The 21335-nt window shown below is 34.1% G+C and overlaps 1 protein-coding gene across 2 annotated transcripts in view; it reads right to left on the bottom strand.

Annotated features, from left to right (window-relative positions):
- Positions 1–256: 256 nt before the first annotated feature.
- The window catches only part of Rab23 (RAB23, member RAS oncogene family), a 31276-nt gene continuing 10197 nt past the window's right edge, over positions 257–21335 (bottom strand). For both annotated transcript variants that reach the window (XM_076858537.2, XM_076858538.2), the window contains exons 3-7: positions 20909–20994; positions 7722–7878; positions 6127–6209; positions 5235–5327; positions 257–2506 (exon numbers count right to left, since the gene is read on the bottom strand). In XM_076858537.2, the coding sequence (XP_076714652.1) occupies positions 2367–2506; positions 5235–5327; positions 6127–6209; positions 7722–7878; positions 20909–20994 (559 nt within the window). In that variant the 3' untranslated portion in view covers positions 257–2366. The remainder of the gene's footprint in view (positions 2507–5234; positions 5328–6126; positions 6210–7721; positions 7879–20908; positions 20995–21335) is intronic.

Raw genomic sequence — 21335 nt, 5'->3', positions numbered from 1 at the left:
ATTGCCTTATATATTGTTTTGTACATACTATTTAATTCACGGGCAGAGACTGAAAAAGGAAACCAGAGGAACTGAAATATGGCAGTTGTTCCACAGCTATATGTCTGTATGCTAAAAATTACCCATAAAAGTAGACTGGAGCACAAATGCATGCTAACCCAGAATCTTAGTCGTGTCTCTTTAGTATCCAGAGTTTCATGATAAGTTAATAAAATTATTTAAAAGAGTAAAGGATCACAAAGGAAAAATACCAATCTTTAAAGTTTTAGAAGATTAAATTGAGAATTTATTTAACGTATCACTGGTTTTCAGACCTTTTATTTTAAATGATTATGATTAGGTGTAAAATATAACAATGCCAAGTAAAAATTTAGGTCTCTTCAGTTCTCATAAGGAAAAACAAGGATAAACCAAACATAACTACAATCATCATTGGAGATTACATTTTTCATACAGAGAAGTAACACACATTTATCCACACAATTAATATGAAATTGAACTACAACACATTATATAACAAGAGACTTTTCTTCTGATAAAGATCATGAGATTATTTGACACAAATATTTTTTGTGCAAAAATTAAAGAGTAAAAAAGATGCATTCCTTAGCAGGTTATCATTGTAAGAAGCTGAGTTTTTTACCCCCAACACTTGTCCCACTGCCAGCAATGGGAGTGGTAACAACTGATGACATAAAAATAAACTTTTTATATTACTTTGAAATAGATAATGCCGGATTATTTCAATATTATGAAAAGCAAACATTCATACTTGATCACTTAACCAAGACATACCGCAGGAAATTCTACATGTTCTCAATATTAATCTGGACAAAAGGATCAGGGTGGTGCAGATGGAAGACTTAAAAAAAGAAAAATATATAAAACACATGTATTTAATATAAATAATGAAAATGACTTCATGACACATTATTTAAGAGAAATTTTTGCATATTTTAAAATCCTGTAAAAAGGAGATATATTGAAATGGGTTAATTATATATTAAAAAACAACCACGGATGAATGATAATCAGAATTATAATCGATTACAGAGTTCATGCAATTATTGTTTGAAAGGCTACTGTCCCAAGTCACAAAATTTATGCTCTGATACATCCTTTCATATTAGATTGTTTATTATTCTGTATGTGGTGCTGACAGCCCTTGAGAAAGTGCTAAACAAACCAAAGGCTACAGAAATTTTTAAGCAATAATGGTAAAATAATATATGAAAGTATGTAAACAAAAGGATGCTTCAGAGTTGCAGGTTATTATAAAATCCCTAACTTAGATTAGGACTAAAGATCATATTTTAAAAATAGTTAGCATACTCTTAAAAGTTCAAAGTTGGGTTCTCAGTCAGCAGCAAAAGGTACTAGATGCACAAACTTCGTAGGACCTCCTGAATGACCGTGCATGAACAGTGTACCTTCTTGGGACTTGGCTAACCTATGACAGCATGAATGCACCATGTTTACAGTGACCACACAGAAAAGATTTTGCAATAAGTCTCATACCAGGAAGATGCTCTAGCAATAAAAATATTTATATTCCCCTTTTATCTGCCTATCAGAGAACTGCTTTTAAAAGACACTATAAACAATAAAAATTTTGATAGTAAAGCACTGTAAAAATTAGGTGATATTTTTGGCACAAAGCACATTTTAAATCTAAGCTCATTTTGCAAAATATATGTCAGGAACTTTTCATTTGAAAATAAAAACATACACATTGTGTAAATGGTTTACAAATGAATTAATTAAAATCTACATTCCCTTAAATACTGCACATACCTTCAGTTTGCTTCAGTACCAGATATCTGCATGCACACTTCCACATTCTAATTTTTAGATATTGCACAAGTAACATTGCCAAAATACATACTAGTGCAGTCTGATAAGATTTAGGGTTTGCCTTTCAGCATTATTTTTCCCAAGTATTTGGGTTCAACGCTATTATCTAGAAAAGCTAGATGGCCAATTTCAGAAAAAGAATGCTTGTTTTCTTTTCCTTTATCCATATTAAAATCTGTACCAATATATTTAGGCATTGCATATATGTTTTCCAGCATTTAAAATTCAGCAAAACCTGTTTTTGACATTTTGTAATAGCATTCCTTCAAAAACAGGAGAAGCCTCGTCTAATGTAAAAAAAATTAAAATGAGTTCCACAGGGCAGTAATTTTTCCACCAGAGGTCTCACTCTACATTCTGAAAAGCACTGCAGAGCAATGTTTAAATCTGTCAGCTTTCAGAAAGCCATTAGGTACAAAGACTGCTAAAACACTTGTAGCATACTGTGACAGCTGGATGTGTTTCTTAGTGAGGTGTACAATATAATTCAACTTTTTCATCCCTAAAATATTTTAAGGTATGCTACAGCTGCTAAAAGGATTTCTGTTTTTCTTGGTCCTTTGTTTGTTAGGTCTAAGATTGATGACATCTCCACCATTAAGAGTACTTGAATTCTGACCTGAGTGACTTCCACCAGATGTATTAAAGACACCTGTATAAATTGAAGGAAAACACAGAGATTGATACACCCTAGTTACCTGTTGCATTCAGCTTATTAGTAAATCAGAATATTTTTAAGTATTTATAATTATTTTCAGTTTTTATTATAATGAAGTATATAAATAACAAAATATACTATCTTTACCTTTTTTAAGTGTGCAATTTAGTGCTATTAAGAACATTCATAATGTTATACAACCATCACCACCATCCATCTCCATGATCTTTGTGTCTTTAAAACTGAAACTCTATACCTATTAACAATAACTCGACATTCTCCCTCCCATCAGCCCCTGGCAACTACCAATCTACTTTTTGTCTCTGTGACTTTGACTACTTCATATAAATGGAATCATACTGTGTTTTTTAGCGTCTGGCTTATTTCATTTAGCATAATATCTTTGATTCATTCATATGATAGCATACTACAGAATTTCCTTGCTTTTTAAGGATAATATTTCATTGTATGTAGATAACATATTTTGTTTATCTTTATCCATTGAGATGTCAATGGGTATTTTGGTACTGAATTTTTTTTTGTGTGTGTGTGTGTGTGTATGCATGTTTTAATACAAAGTTGTGCATGGACAGTGTACACTGTTAGTCCCAGCACTCGATACTGAGGCAGGAGGACTGATTGTTTAAGGCCAGCCTGAGCAACACAGAAAAATTTTAGCAGCCCACCTACAATTTAAAAAACGAATACACAGAGTACAAAGGAGGTCACAGTGAAGTGTTCCTTTTCACCACCCTACCTTGCCAGTTTTCTTTCACTAAGGCAAACATGTTTTCAGTTTTCCTTTGTATCCTTCCAGGGATATTTTATGCAGATATAGTTAGAAACACACACACACACACACACATATCTTTTATCCTGTTCTACCCAAATTGTGGCATACACTACATGCCTTTTTCTACACACATCTTTTTCTATTTTCAAAATTTAGAATATGCAAATATAATTTTAATGACTTCACTTATTCATTATATACCACATAACTTCCTCAAGAATACCTGATCTGTACTTAACAACCATACTTGTGAGAATTTATAATAATAATAATATTGCCATGTAAAAGCTGGTGTAATATAGATTTTTCCTATGTTGGCTAAAACAACAGAAAAGTGGTCTACAGCAACAGTAGATAAGAGATGAACTAAACAGAAACCTTTTCTATTTTAATTCACATTTTGAACTATGCTAGTCACAAAATGTAAATCACACACAATTTATGAACTACTTAGCATGTATGATACACAAAACTCTGGGGCCAGAGACAATAAACAATATCAGGGATACAAACATGACCAATTTTGGCCCACAAGAAGTTTGCAACTTAATAAGTGAGATAAGACAGAATACAGATAAGTAATGCTAGAGACATTATATGTTAAGTGTCAGAAAGGAGAGACAAGATCTCATAGATGGTTCAAAGGAAGAACTAATTAAATTTGATTCATTCATATGATAGCATACTACAGAATTTCATAAGAATGAAAAACTACATGAAAGTAGAACTGGACATCTGATAATGCCCTGGACTTTAATTTCTGTTCTGTTAGAGGAAAAGTATGAAGGCTGTGGCTTCTGCCAGATAAAAAGCTGAGAGAGCTTTCTAGGTAATCCCTGAAGAATGAATTGTTCTTTGAAAAAAGATGGGAAAGAGAGGTCACTCTCAATATAAGTAACAAAATGTGCAAAAGTGAAGCAGCAGCACTGGCTTTTCTTCTCAGGAAATAAAAAGACCTCCAGCAGAACCCAGCAAATGGGGTGCATAGCGATGCATGAAGCTGGAATGAGAATGGACAAACTGTCTTTAAATGTTGGCGTGAAGGAAATCTATCAGTGAATTAGAAGGAGACATGAAGGGGGCCAAGCAGACCAGACCAACTATAGACTCATGCAAGAGTCCTATCTTGTTCACAAGGCATTTGAGATGTCCAATGGCAGTCATATATGCAACAAAAATGGAAGAATAAAAAAAGCCAGAGCCAAGGAAAAAGGACAGAATGTAGATAACAAAGTCCCTAAGAGACTACACAGAATTTAGAACCAGCACATTTGGCTCTCATCTCTCTGGAAACCAACATACACTGACAGTTACTGTAAAAGAGAAGACAACACACTTGTTCTTTAGGCAATGCTAAAGTTCTGCTAGCATTTAACATGTAAAAGAAAAAACAATAGCCTTGCACAGTGGCACACATCTGTAACTTCAGAGACTCTGGAGGCTGAGGCAGGAGGATCGCAAGTTCAAAGCCAGCCTCAGCAACTTAGCAAGGCCCTAAGCAACTCAGCAAGACCTTGTCTCGAAATAAAATCTAAAAAAGGGATGGGAATGTGGCTCAGTGGCTGAGTGTCCCTGGGTTCATTCCCCGTAACAAAAAAAAAAAAAAGAAAGAAAGAAAAAAGAAAAAAGAATCAACAGGTAATAAGCAAGATAGTCAGGAAGAGAAAGGTTCTTAAAAGACAAGTATAGAATGAAAAAAACAAATAATATAAAGCTCCTTTATATAAAGGATAGATCTTTATAAAAAAGTATTTACATCTGAATTTAACAAGAGATCTGATACTCTTAAATTTAATAATTTTTAATCTAACACTTTTAAATCACATTTTTAAAAGAAATGTGCACATTATATATATAAAAAAGTAAATATAATAATGGATGCAGAATAAATACCAGGTAAGCATGAGGAAAAATTTCCTGAGTACTTACCAATTTTGTTACTACTTGAATGCGTTAGTTCTGGATCCTCAGTTATTTGTTGTTTGAGTTTTTGAAGATATTTTTCAGCCAAGTATTTAAAAACTAGAAAACACACACACACACATACACACACACACACACACACACACACACACAGAGTCAATATGATTTATACCAATAAATGTATTATTTCATATTACTTATAATTTTATACTTACTAAATGAAGACAATTGACATTTAGTTAAAAATTCAGGTTTCAAAAATTAATTGAGGCATATCTGAGAACAATGATAATACTAGAAAATAGTAAAGAAATGAAATACTATTTGTAGACATTGGCTATTCATTTTAAATCACCCAACTGATTCAGTCTTGAAGAAATGTCTAGTTTTTCAGGTGAAGAAACTACCCAGAATAAACACTGAAGCCACAACCTAGTTGCAATCTAATAAGTGACAATTCTGGAATGAGAAAAGTCATAATTTTCTTTCTCTAATCTCACTTTCTTAAACTGGGAAATATTATTAAACAAATTAAGGTCATTGTAATTACTTAATGAAATATCTATTACCAAGGAGTACTAAAACGGTTCAGTAATTTTTAAAAAGTATACATGAAAAACATACATACACACACATTTATAACTTAAATTTTCAAAGATAATGATAAAACTTAAAGTACCACTATAAATTGCTATAGGGAATAAGTTTCAAGGACATTAATTAAATAACCAAGGACTTTTTAAATCAAAGAAGCAGAATGTCTTTAAATTTTACTTAACGTTAGGTGACAAAAGGAAAATGTTCTCAATTTTTTTTTCTAACAACACAACAGAAAAGACATTAAGAAGAATAAAACCAATTTACTATTGCAATATATATTTTTAAAGATGCAATTTACCTTCACTCACGTTTAGGTCTTCTTTCACTGATGTTCTGTAGAATCTTAACCTTAACTTTTTTGCCAGAGCCTCAGCTTCCTCACTGCACACCAATAAAAAGAGAAAGAGAGACACAGAGAGAGAAGCAGCAGCTTCTGAAAGCTTGTTTTAAAAAGTTACTTTTAAAAATTACACTTATTAAGATTGGTAGGGTACAGTAGAATAAGGATAGGGAGGTGGAACAGATCTTTCAGATAATGTTCATGTTTCTTTTTAAAATAAGCTTGATATTGATGCCCAAATAAATAACAGTGTTTAAAGTGAAGTTCTCAGTGCTTGAGCAGGATTTTTAGCTTCATTCCTCTTGAGGGATAAACACCAACCACCTATATTGTAAATAGGACACTTTTCTATAAAGTCACTAATTAAAATAATTAAATATCACTTTTATTTATATAATTAGAGTGGGGGGTACTGGTGATTGAACTCAGGGGCACTTAACTACTGACCTAAATCCCTAGCCCTTTTTAAAAAATTTTGAAACAGGATTTTACAAAGTTGCCGAAGTCTAGAACTTAAGATCGGCCTGCCTCAACCTCTAGAATGGCTAGGATAGATCATCAAATGCAGCTTTTATGTAGAATTTTAATTAATTTTCTCTCTTTTCTTTTTGAGAATATTTGGATTTAATTATACTTTGAATAACTTGTTATATTATTCTTGGCCATGAAATAACTTTGCTGCCCAAAGTCAAAGTCGGCCTATTAATGACTGAGTCTATAAGAGTGGACCCTTTTTAGCTGTATTAGAATTCTAGTAGCCATGCTCCAGAATGGCTCCTGGTCTTCAAACTCTTGTATAGCCTCTTCCTACCCGTAATCAAGTTTGGTCTGTGTGCCCAACAAAATACAATAGAAATGACAGTATGTGATTTCTGAGAATAGGTCTTTTAAGAAGCATTATGGTTTCTGCCTTGCTCTCTCTTGAATCACCTGCCCTGGGGAAACAGCTGCCTTGTTGTGAGAATACTCAAGCAGCCCTAAGAAGAAGCCCACAGTGCAAGGAATTAAAGCCTCCTGCAGCAAGATAGCCATCTTAGAAATGGATCTTCCAGCACCTTTTATTATTATTATTTATTCAAAACAACTTTTATATAAATCAGTGTTGAACTCATCTTTGAAACATTGCTTATTTCTCAAGCTTGTGACTAGTCAACATATTGACTATAACCGAACATAAAACCACTGAGCTAAGCCACTCCCAAATTACTGATCCACAGAAACTGATAGAAAAAATGTTTTCTGTACAATGTTGTACAGGTTAAACATATCTACCTTCTGAAACATTTATCCTTTCTCTATGGTGAAACTTTCAATATACTTTCCTCCAGTTTTTTGAAATGTACAGTTTAGTATTATTATTTATTATCACCTTACTATGCTCATTTAAACATAAACCAATCACAAATAGCTCACAGATTAAGTAAATTAAAGCCTATAAATAATTAAAACCTTTAGAACTTAAATATAAAAATTTTACTTTTGTAAGTCTAAGCAAAAATTTGTTTTAACTTTACAGAATTAATACCCTTTTCCCCAAAAAGCAGCCATCTTACTTCTTTATACAAGAATCATCCAAAAGGTCAATCTTGTTTTGTACAAGCACAGTTGGTATATCTCCAACTTCAGCTACTACTTTTTCTTTCCAGCTAGAAACTGCTTCAAAAGACTCTCTGTCAGTAGTAGAAAATACAAGTACACAAGCCTGGGCTCCTGTAAGGTCACAAAATAAAAATGTTATTTACATTAATAAAACAAACCTATGCAGGGTGGGGGCAACTTTTAATTTATTCAAAACAACTTTTATGTAAATCAATGTTGAACTCATCTTTGAAACACTACTTATTTTTCAACATTAACATTATTTTCAAATTCAAAGAACTAATTTACATCAAGAACAATTGCCAAAAATGTTAAAGTATCCAGATACCCCCCAAACAATACACTCTTCTTTTTAGAACACCACATATATACATTCTACTGTAAGAGTTAAAGAGACTGTTAAACCTAGCATGAATGACAGACTATTGCTAAGTTTTTCCTGTTAAGATTTCTTTCTTTTAGCACAGATTTAAGAAAAATATATGAGAAAACAAATATAATTTGTCATCAATTTATTTTGTATTATTTTATTTTAGGAAAAAGAGCGGTAATCCTAATATAATTTAAGAACCAGTACCAGAAGTTAAAAAAAAAAAAAAAAAAACTGTATCTTTCTATCCACTCATCCATCTGATAAAGGAAGGAAAGGCTTAATTTAGCTTTTATCCTGTTTAACTGCATAATTTCCATAATGTAACTATTACTGTCATGTAACCATCAATTGTCATTTTAGACCAATAATATCTAAAATTAAAACTAAGCAACAACCTCCTGAAACAAGCTGTTTTAGAAACTAGCTGCTGGTTCAGGAAACATGGTGACAGAAACAAGTGTGTAGGTGACAAAAGAAAATCATCCCCAGGCTCAAGAGAATTTCCTGGAATTCAGGCATGTTTTCTTACTGTTACTTCTCCTTCTAGATCCCTCTGGTATTTAGAGTTTCCTACCACAACTCAGGATATGCCTAGGCTACCTAAGACAAAAATAGCTTGTATATCACCAGAGAGGATACTGTAGAAAGCCAAAGAGAACAGAATGAAAGAAAAACATTAGTCTGCTATTACTATAAAGGCAGAAGACTCATATGGGAAATAGTTTATAAACAAGTTTTAAACTTAATGAATTAATTATACAAAATCCAGGGAGAAATTGAGACCATCTCAGAATTTAAGAAGGAAAAAAACTGTCAAAGTGTTCCCAAAACTTGTACATGTTCTTTTTAGAACACCACGAAATGACATATTTAATTCTATCATAAAAGGTAGACAGAATGGTATCTAAGCATGAGTGGAGGCTATTGCTAAGTTCTTCCTATTAAGTGCTTCAGTATTAAAACAACCTCCCAAATTAGTATTCGTGAATAAATATATACTTACTTGAATTGTATCATTTACTAAAACTATAAATAAGAAAACATTAATCAGATTTTAAGAAATTGTTCTTTATTATAAAGTTCTATTTGTTAGCTTTAAGCCTAGAATTTTATAACCAGCCAATTATCATTTCAATTTGAGGATACAATAGGGTATTTCCAAGTATACAAGGTCTCAGACTTGGAAAACAAAAATAAAAAACCTCTTAGAGGAAAAAGTATATGATAATAATAATTTTAAAGATCTAAACAGATGGTGCCAAAGATGTGACCAGTAAGAATGATTAATATGAACAATAAGAATGAAAAGTTCAATGTTATTTTTAAAAATTGAGGACCAAAGCATAAAAAGAAAAAGTATATCCAGAAAGTTTAAATTATTTAGTAGGGGATAGAATGGGGAGAGACTAAAGGAATGTGAAAACATGCTGAAATGCTTGTCTGAAGAAGATGTAATATTGAAATGATGTTTAAATAATCAAGGGGGGGCGTAAATAAACAATGCAGTGAACACCTGTGGCCCTCAAGCCTCTGTTTTTGGCCACAGTTGTGGAAAACAATTCTGTGTCTATTGCTAGTATCCTATCTCAAGTACATGCTGCAGGTAGCTCTCTGTTCTGCCTCAGGGCTTTTTCTGATGTTTCTTAAGAGCCTGATCACCAAAGGGAACTAGTGTCTCCAGGGGAAAGGTTTATCTGCAGGACCAGTAAATATCTCAGCCTCCTGGGGCTTATCTACCTGATTCTTCAGAGGAACTGACTGACCCCTAGTTACCTACAGTGATATTATCAGAATCCTTTGTTGTATTTTTCCCCCCTTTCCTGCCTCACTTTCCCTATTCTTTCCCTTCTTCTTCCTAGGATCATATCCCCAATAAACCACTAACATCAAGGAGTGTGGGGGGAAGTAGGGGGAAAGGGGGAAAGGGGAAAGGGGGAAGGGGGGAGGGGGGAGGAGGTAATCTCAAACTAAGACAGTTAATGTCTTAGTTAAAGGCAATTACTGTAAGAATAATAAGAGAATTCATGATTATTAAATCACATTAGAAAAATGAATTCATCCCATGTAAAAAAGTAATGTAGATATAAAAACAAAATAAAATGAAACCCCACAACAAAAGCAACCAAAACAGGGCTACGGAAAAAGTTAAACCTGAAATAAGATGTCAAAAATAAGTCCTAAGAATAGCAACTAACTATCTCTGGAAAGAGAACCATGCACAAATCTCCAAGGCAGGATGATTCTAAGCCTTCAGATCAGATGCTACAACCACCTTGTCTAATTTAACCTAAATATATTGCTAAAATGATAAAATAAAAACTAACAGACAATCTGGGTTACTTTTATGGTTCTAATAATTCTAACAAATGTTGGACAATTTGTTTTAATTTCCTCTAACTGAATATTATCCATTACACAAAATGTACTCTGCCAAACAGTGATCCATCATGGTTCTCTTGTACTTAATGACCAAATGACCCTTTCTAATATATAATTTTAAAAAATTAAAAGATTCCCTTCTTTAAGAATTATGTTTTTTAGTTGTAGGTGGACATAATACCTTCATTTTATTTATTTATTTTTTATGTGGTGCTGAGAATCAAACCCAGTGCCTCACATGTGCAAAGCAAACGCTCTACCACTGAGACACAACCCCAGCCCTCCCTTTTTTAAAAAACAAAATTTTGGCGGAGGTACAATAAAATAGATGACAAAGACCAGATTCCAAAGTGTATGAGAGAGAGATCATTAACTTTAGAGTACACAAAGGAAATGAATATAAACCTGTTATACAATTCTGAAATTCCTTCAAGTACTCCAAGAATTCTGTTTTATTTTGCTTTTTTAACTGAGAAAGGGATTGAAAAGAGAATTTGTAAAAGATTTCTTAAGAGAAAGTATTATTCTCCAAACCCTCTCTCTCTCTTCCAAGAAGATGGGCTGGGATGAAGGAGGGTACTATCACTGCCACCTTTATCTCAAACCTTGGGGGAGAATGGACTTCAATAAGATCAATTAAGGAATCTGATGTGTTCCCAGCAACTGGAAGACAGTCTGGATTAGTGGTGTTTCAATTCAAGCTTGAGGAAGGTGCAGCATTAAGACCAAAAGACAAAGACAGACTGCATCTGGAAAGAAATCTGCTCCCATCAAATGGCAGGGCAAAGAACGCAAATCAATTTCCTAAGGGAAATTGATCATCTAAACGGTGATGGAGTTCAGAACATGCTTCCCCAAAATGTGACTCTTGGGGTATTTTCCCAGAAACAGGTCACAGAACCCTCTGACCTTTCCTTCAGGCTGGTCATAAGACCCTCATTTGAAAGGGGCCCTTCATCCTTATTTCTGAAGATGAAAGGTCTCAAAGAGGACTCCAAAACAAGTCTTGACAAGTTTCTCCCACTTTACTACATTTACCTCATACTCTACCCTATCAGTTTTCTTCAAGGACTCTCTACTCTTCATCAAACCTACCATTAAAAACACTAAAGTTTAACTGTTTCTTTGGGTCTTCATTTCCTTATGAAAGTTCCTGTGTCATATAAATCACATATATTAAAGCTGTATGCTTTTCTCTTGTTAGTCTACCTTTTGGCATGGGGCCCAGGTCATAAACTTTAGAGGGTTAGAAGGAAAAGATTTCTCACCCCTTCACCAGCATGAGGTCATTTAAAATTATGTTCAGTAGGATATTTAGCAGGTGACAGCAGCTAGCCATAAAGTAAGATAACAGTGGAATTCTTATGAAGGGGTCCAGAAAATTATTTTAAGCAAAAGGAATCTGAGTTCCTGGAACCCCTTATCTGCATTAAAAAAGAGCTTGCTAAAAAGCACTCAATTGTCATATATCCCCAGAACAGGGAAGAGACTCTTATGATCACCACAAACCCAAATAATCATTGTCACAAAACTGTCACATCCCACATCTGTTCTCTTAAGTACCCATTTATCTTTCCAAAAAGTCATTTGTTTCCCTATAAGTGTCCTTCTTTCCCTCCCCTTCCCCTATTAAGACTGTTTATAGGTTTAAATGCTTCCTTGAGTCACATATTGCTGTGAATTTCCATATGCACATTAGATTAAATTCTGTTTTTTCATCTGCTAATCTATCATTTGCCAGTTTAATTTGCAAGCCCCTGAACACTGAATCAAGAGGGTATAGGAAGTTTTTCCTCCCCTACACTTGATTCTCATGGGTTACAAGCACCTGCCAATATAGAGTTTACACACCCAGAATAAATCATCTGGGATTCCAAAAAGCTTCTTAATATGATACATGCACAGTTATAACCTATTTATAAGGTCATATTTCAACATATCTCACTGAACAATTAAGCCAGCAATCCCCATCTATAAAATAATGTCTTTGAGCAATGGTTTTTGGTTATTTCTTAAATTATATATAATTTTTAAGTTTTTAATTTATTGATTTTTATGCATCATGAGTAATTTTTTTTGGATTTAAATCAATGAGTCATAAAAATGAATAAAGTAGTTTTTTAATCACCAAATTTGTATCTTAACTCATCTTCCTAATTACATTATTGTCTCAATCTATACTAGTAGTAGATATTATCATTTGCCTAGCTGACATCCCTTCCTAAGAACATCTTCCCCCAATATATAGTGCCATATGGTTTAGGAAAACTAAATCTAACTTCTGTGGGAGGAGGGGTTTTTGTGGAGGTGGGGTAGGTGATCCAAGCCAATTAATCACATTCCCTTGACTATTGCAATCAGGTCAAGGCTGGTCTAATCACAGAAAAGCTTGAGACTTTTGGTCTATTGTTGTGAGAAGCAACCTTCTCTCCCCAAGGATATAAACAAAGCATGTGGCTTTCATTGCTCATGGTAGCAATCTTGCAGTCAAGGAGAAAATCAACATGAGAGGATTCCATACAGGGAGGAGGCAAAGCCAGGCAAATAAGTGAAGTTGCAGTCTAAACAAACCACAATTAAAAGTTATGCTACTTTCAGACTTTTCTGTTAAACAAATCAATATACCCTGTTTGTAGTTTAAGTTATAAAATTTGAAAATGCTTTTCTGTTTTCAGCAACCAAAGCATTCTGATGGAACTCCAAATAAAAGCATAAAAGAATGTTCAATATCGCTTTTCTTAAATTTATGTAAAACTGTCACTGTTTCTTCCTTAATTCAAATTGCATTGTGAAGACCTAAGTTTCCCACCCTCTTTGTCATTTTAATAGAGTTGGCTAAAAAAAGGTAATGTTATTAAGTCCTCCCCCACCACCAGGGATTAAAACCATGGGCACTCTAGCACTGAGCCACATCTCCAGCCCTATTATTTTTATTTTTTGAGACAGAGTCTCACTAAGTTGCTTAGGGCCTCTCTAGCTTGCTTAGGCTGGCTTTGAACCTGGGATTCTGCCAGGTGTGTGCCTGGCTAAGAAAAGCTTTTAACAGACATTTATTTAGAAGCTTAGGGCAACTTTGAGTTAAACTGTTAAATATAGGGAAACCAAATTTTAAGCCTTTTAATCCAAGTGAAATACAGGGGGAAGTAATTTAAACATCATTCATAGTAAATTAAGATATAAATACTAATAAAGATGAATCACTCTTTAATTCTGGTATATGTAGAGATCTAAAAAGTACTAAACTACATTAACTATACAATAAACTAGATGATCCAAACAAAACAACTAAATAATAAAAAACTTGGACAGTCTTATAGTAAAAATCGGTGAAAGCATGAATAATAGCTAAACTACAATGGGAAATTAAAATACTTTTAGTTATCTGGTCCTTTTAAAAAAATCATCAGGGAACCCAAATGATTTACTTAATTAGATAGTTTCTTTATACTTATACACAAATTAAATCATATTTTTACATTTGGCCAGATTTTTTTTTTCCTTCAGTGGTAGGGATTGAACCCAGGGCTACTTAGCTATATCCCCAGTCCTTTTTTCATTTTGAGACAGGGCCTCCCTACGTTACTGAGACTCACCTTGAACTTGTAGTCTTTCTGACTCAGCCTCCTGAATCACTGGAATTACAGGCATGTACACTGTACCTAGCTAATTTCTAAATTAAACTTTTAATTGGGGATAACTATAGATTCACATAGTTTTGCTTTTTTTTTTTTTTTTTAAAGTACATGTGTACAATGGCAAATGTATTCTCCAAAAATAACTACTGGGCTAAAAAAATAATACTCCCATATGAAATTGTCTTAACCTTAAAAGGAAATAACATAACATTTTTCCTAATATCCATATAGGGCTGGGGTTGTAACTCAGTGTACAGTGGTCACCTGGTATGTGTGAGGCACTGGGTTTGATCCCCAGTACCACATTAAAAAAAAAAAAAAAAAAAAAAATCAAGATATTGTGTCCACCTAAAACTAAAAAATACATATTTTTTTAAAAAGCTCTTTTTAAAAAAAGAACATATATTGCATATAGAAAGTCTAGAGAACAAAGGAGAATTAAAAAAAAGTGAAAATCTCATGTAATTACTATTTTTGGTATTTATACCTGGGTTTTTTTTATTTTTTCCTTAGAAAAAAACAGGTAAAGCAGATGGTGAGAATAACCCCATTAAAAAATATGAATAGGGTCAGGTGCCATGGCACATGCCTGTAATCCCAGCAATTTGGGAGGTTGAGGTAGAAGAATTCCAAGTTTAAGGCCACTCTCGGCAACTTAGTGAGACCCTGTCTCACTAAGTTAAAAGGGCTGGGGATGTGGCTCAGTGGTAAGGCATGCCTGGGTTCAATCCCCAACACCAAAAAAACAAAACCAAAAAAAAACAATCTAGGGGCTGGGGTTGTGGCTCAGTAGTAAAGTGCTTGCCTAGCACACATGAGGCACTGGGTTCAATCCTCAAGCACCACATAAAAATAAAGGTATTATGTTCATCTATAACTAAAAATTAAAAAAAAAAAATCTACTCTAAGAGCTTGAAGTAGTAATAACATAATTCTCAACCCTACACCATGAATACAGGTGCACAAGATCCAAATTGGCAACCATACACAATGATAAAGCCATTCTGATGGGAAGGTGTATAAGTTAGCTTTTTACTGCTGTGACCAAAACACATGACAATAACAACTTAAATAAGGAAGGATTTATTTTGGCTCATAGTTTCTCAGATTTCAATCCATGGTTAGCTAGCCCCAACCATGCTTTAGGTTTCAGGGGAGGCAGAACATCATGGTGAAAGATTGTGGAAAGTTGCTCAATTTAGAGCAGCAAGGAAGGAGGAAGGCAGAGAGACAGTTTGAAAGAACACACCAGGCACAAGAAATACTCTTGTAGGGCATCCTTCCAGGAACCTACTTCCTCCAACTTGGTCCCACTTCCTACAATTTCTAGTCCACTCAAATGATTAACATATTAAATGGACTAATCTACTGATATGCTTACAGCCCTGGAGATCCAATCATTTCCTCAAAGCCTCACCTCTGGTTATTGCTAAGCAGGGAACCAAGCCCTCAACACATGCGTCTTTGGGGGACACTTCAAATCCAAACTATAACAAACCTCCAAGGACAGAGTAAATAGAGTGAATAGTAAGCAGCGACATGAAGTCTTAGGATGACACTTATGAGGTATACCACTCTCCTCAAAAAACTAAAATGTTATTTCTCAGAGTAGGCAGTAGAAGTCAATTTTCCTTGGTACCAATTTAGAAAGGCAACTTTAAATATCAGTGAAATTATGTTTTTATTAGATCTCAGGTATTTACTATAATTCTACATTTTCAGAAGTGGAAAAAATAATATATACATTCAAAAGCTGCCTGAATTCATCCTGTTTCTCAAGGATACATAATTTATATCATATGTGTGAATTACAAATAGAGTAGCAAGCTATTTCAATAAAATCAGTGGTAAATCCCATCTGAAAGTAGAAAAGTTTATGCACTTGCATGAAACCATATCCAAATAATCATTAACACTGCCAATTCAAACTGGCTATTTAATATACCTATTCTATTTTCAAGTATTGCTCAGATAATCCATTTCACATACATATTCCCTTTCAAGTTGTGTACAGTGACATGTCAAATAAGACCTTAACGAAGAAGTCAGTAGAATTTCCATTGTATACAACTGTTATTTCAGTTTCATCAAAACTAAGGTAGGTTATTTTAAGAGACTTTGAACAGATAATTCATTACTGATTCTAAAGTCTTTGGGATTATTTAAATTGCTATCATTCTAGTTACTAAGATAAAATACATTTTAAGTTTTACAATTTAAAGAGTAGATTTTAAAACAGAAAAACAAATTTAAGATGTGAAAAAAGCATTATCTTTAAGGAAAACTTTTTGGATGTATTTCCAAGAAATGTTACTAGATGAATATAAATACAAGACAAAACAAGGAAGCAGGATTAGATTACAATGCCTACAATCTACCTAGAACACACAAGACACTACGTACTCAATACACATTTGCTAAAGGAAACTTTAAATCTTGACTAACAGGCATAGAGCCAATAATAAAACATATATTATCCTCCTTTCTTGGGGCTTCTAGTGAGAGAGCAAATACTTTTAAGTGAAATAATTTATATTTACAAATGTGTACATATACTATTTTGCCTGTAGCTTAAAGTCAGAATGAAATATCTGTTAGGTAAAAATTTTTATACAATTAAAAAAATTAACCAAATGAATTGGCCTCCTAAGAGCAACTGAATTCACTTGAGCCAACATGGGCTATGCAAATGAGCTGAGAAAAAAAAGACAAAAACCAAAACAAAATAAACCCTACAACTCTGCAGCTCCATTAGCTAGAATCTCAAGTAACTCAGTCTGTTAGGGATAAACATGCAAACACTATATAATGATACATTCAATAATCATAAAGAAGTAGCTCAAAAGAAAGTGATTAATCTTTTCAGGCGTGGGGGCCATAAAAGGTTTCATAGATTTCTGAGCTGTTCACACTTTAAGGTAGAAGGTCAAAAGTGACAAGAAAGCACTCCAGGCACTGTGAAAAAATAATCTGGAGATTTCACAGGAGTAAAGTGCATGTGAGGAATCAGCAGGACATGAGGCTAGATACACAAAGAGAAACACAACTATAAAGTCTTCTTACACCATGCTAAAATACCTGAACTATTTTCTCAAACAAGAGGTTACTAGGAGTTTAACCAAAGACCATGATTTGACAATGACAAGAATAAGATAATTTTCATTTGACTGCATTTAATTTCTCAAATATGAAGCAAAGAAGTCATCTGAGAATGGAAAAAAGAAAGGGATCCTAAAGATTAAAGGCAAGAGAAAGCATAAAATAAATATCTCTTTTGGATAACAACAGGGACTTGAGTAGTGTATAAAGGTATGTGGACACTGAATATTCATTAAAGCTATGTGATCATAACTTCAAAGTTCAGTCAAAATGGTCCTGATATTCATGAATAAGGTTCAGTGCTTGGATACAGACTGGTAGATAGTGGGGTTTCACTGGGTTGGACATTTTACAGAACAAGAATTACACAGGGAGTGCAGTGCAGGGAGTTAAAGCAAATGTTTACAGAATGAGAAAAACTAAGTTGAGAAAGGAAAGAAGTAAAATCATGTGAAAAGTTATAGTAAAAAGAGTAGTAAGGTCAGTGAACAGACGCTCTCAACAAGTTCAAGGATAGTTAAAAGAATATGGATATTAAAGTTAGCAAACTAGAATCATAAGAACTTGTAATCATCAAGTGGGAGACTTTATAGAGGTTTAAATTTTAGAAGTAATAAAAAGATCATTGACCTTGTGAAGGGCAAGGAAATGAGTAATAAACTGAATTTTCAGAAAGTAATAATAGGTTGGAGGTGTAGCTCAGTGGTAGAGTGTAAGCCTAGTCCTGGATTCAATCCCCAGCACCACACACAAAAAATAAACTGAACAATTCTAAAGGAAAAAAATGATCCAGATACCACTGTTACCAGGAAGGAGTCATGAAGTTGATAAACCATGGTAACCAGGGAGGTAGGCAAAACTCTCATGACTGAATTTCAAGATGCTGAGGTTTCAAAAAGAAGAGAAATGGTTTGGAAACAGAAATGAGAAAGAAAGACATTCCTGCAACAACATCCATCAAGTTTTGAAAAACATGAAGATGTGGGGATGTGAGCAAGAAGACAACTTCCACTAGAGAAGGTAGCAGGGATAACAGCATTTTTAGGAAATGAATCAAATTTTAGTTAGAACAAGAAGGTTAGGCAAAGAGGAAATGTCACAGAAGAAAGGGAAATCAGTACGTTTAATTGAGCCTTTCTTTAGGAATTTAAGCCTACATTTTAGAATTCACTTGAGCCAACATGGGCTATACAAATGTTGTCATGATTCCTTCCTCTCACTTGTATATATCACACTTTCTGGGGGGAAGAGGGTACCAGGGATTGACCTCAGGGGCACTCAACCGCTGAGCCACATCCCCAGCCCTATTTTGTATTTTATTTAGAGACAGGGTCTCACTGAGTTGCTTAGTGCCTTGCCGTTGCTGAGGTTGGTTTTGAACTCGGGATCCTCCTACTTCAGCCTCTGGAGTTGATAGGATTACAGGCAAACCACATCTGGCACACTTTTGTGAATGTTTATAACACAGCACTAGTAGGCTTTAGCACTCAGTTTCATGTGTCACTGTCCCTTTACCTCTTCAACAGCATCTGGGAAATGCAGAGTATTAAACAACTATTGATATGAATTACCAAATCCTTATTAAGCATCAAAAGATCATGCTTGGGGCTGGGGTTGTGGCTCTAGTGGCAGAGCGCTCGCCTTGCACATGCAAGGCTCTGGGTTCGATCCTCAGCACCACATAAAATAAATAAATAACACAAAGGTATTGTGACCTAACTAAAAAAAAAAAAAAAAAAGATCATGCTATATGATACTAGATCAAGCTTTCAGTTATTGTTTTGCCATTTCAGAAACCATTGGTAGTGAGTTGGAAGAACACTGAAAATGTCCTTTTAAATTCCGAAAGAAAAGGGCTAAGTATGGTACCACATATCTTAATCCCAGCTACTCTGGAGGCTGGGGCAGGAGGACCACAAGCTTGAGGCCAACCTGGAAAACTTACAAAGACCTTGTCTCAAATGAAAAAAAAAGAAATGGCTAGGGATGCAACTCAGTGGTAGAGCACTTATCTAGCATGCCCAAGGCCCTGGGTTCAATTGGCAGTACTGAAAAAGCGAAAATGCAAATTTAAAAATTCCAAAAGGACAAAATTTTATAGGAAATATTAAAGGACACTAAGCTCCATTTATAAGTTCAATTGAAACTCTCTTTAGGAATTTAAGCTCATATTTTAAAACCTTAAATTCTCTTGTTGTGGCTCCTTCCTCTCCACGTATACTCAACACGTCTCTGAACTATTCTTTAGCATTGCACTAATAGGAATTACCGTGTCATTTACTTTTAATTAAGCAAAATGCCATCTTATTTTCAGGGGCTTTACTTTTTATATGTTAAGTTTTCACTCTGAAAGTACAGTAATTTCTTTGTGTGTCAGGGTAGACATTTAATAGTTTCTGTCTTGATTCAGTCTGATTTATCTATATGAGTCACATAATTCTAAGACAGAAATAAGCTATCTAAAGTATGAAGTGTTATTTGACACTCTACAAGATCTTTAGAAGAATAATGAACTGGCACAATAGCTAAACTGTGGAGCCAACCTAGATGTCCTTAGTGGATGAATGGATAAAAAAAATATGGCATTTATACACAATGGAATATTACTCTGCACTAAAAAAGAATAAGATCATGGCATTTGCAGGGAAATGGATGGTAGAGAAGATTATGCTAACTGAAGTTAGCCAATCCCCAAAAAATCCCCCAAAAATGCCTAATGTTTTCTCTGATATAAGGGGGGTGACTCAAAGTGGGGTAGGGAGGAAGAGCATGGGTAAAAATTACCTCTAGATGTAGGGAATAGGGGTGGGAGGAAAAGGGAGGAAGAAGGGGAATAGCAAGGATAGTGGAAGGAGACAGTCATCATTATACAAAATTCATGTATGAAGATGTGAATTTGGTGTCAACATACCATATATACAAACAGATTTGATAAATTGTGATATAAAGGTGTATTAAGAATTGGAATGCAAAAAAATTATGAATGTAATGCACTCCACTATTGTCATGTATGTAAGAAAAAAAAAGAATAGTGAACTGGGATTTTTAAGAAATACTTTGAAATTATTTTAGCTATTCTTTTTATATTTATTTGTGTGTGTGTGTGTGTTACCGATAATCAAACCCAGTGCTTTGTGTATGTTAGACAAGCACTCTACCATTGAGCTGTGTTCCCAGCTCTATTTTAACTATTCTTAAAGAGAAATCCTCATGTGGGAAACATGAAGAGCAAAGTTTTTTATTCAGCCAAAAGAACACACCCAAGGGGTTGGGATTGTTGCTCAGCAGTAGAGTGTTTGCCTAGAATGTGTGAGGCATATAAAAATAAATAAATAAAATAAAGGTATTGTGTCCAACTACAATTAAATGTGTGTGTGAGTGTGTGTGTGTGTGTGTGTGTGTGTGTGTATGGGGCTGGGCTTGTGGCTCAGCGGTAGAGTGCTTGCCTAGCACACGTGAGACATGGCTTCAATTCTCAGCACCACATAAAAATAAAGGTTATTGTGTCCACATACAACTAAAACAAGTATTTTAAAAACATATACATACATACATATATATATATATATATATATATATATATATATATATACACATATTTTTTTTTTTTTTTTAAAGAACACACCAAGCAAAAAATATAAGTCTCACATTTTACCTCGATAGTAGGCTTTGGTTATTGCATCAAATTCCTCTTGACCTGCAGTATCCCATAACATTAGTCTAACATCTTCATCATTAACTCTGAAAGGAGAGATGAATTTATTCCATATGAATGAAAATATTTTTTGTAACTTAGCTTTGTGTACATTTTTATTTTTCACATCCAAAAGTATTAAAACTACATTGTCAGTTTCACTCTGAAAAAGTCTATGAGTTCAGGATTTTTAAATGTTGATACTATTCCCAATAATGAAAGCAAAGCTATATAGTTTTACATATGATTTGGATTTATCTGCCACTTTTCTCCTTCAACAATAGTCATGAATGGTAGTGGCTCTGAGATTAGGAAGTATTGGCAAAGGGGAATTCCCTTAGGCCAGTGTTTATTCTTCTCTCACTACACCATTTTAATGGGTTCTGAT

The sequence above is a fragment of the Callospermophilus lateralis genome, chromosome 6, assembly GCF_048772815.1.
Source record: "Callospermophilus lateralis isolate mCalLat2 chromosome 6, mCalLat2.hap1, whole genome shotgun sequence".
Lineage (NCBI taxonomy): Eukaryota > Metazoa > Chordata > Mammalia > Rodentia > Sciuridae > Callospermophilus > Callospermophilus lateralis.
The sequence above is the reverse complement of the archived record's forward strand: the minus strand, read 5'-3'. Positions and strand labels throughout refer to the sequence as shown.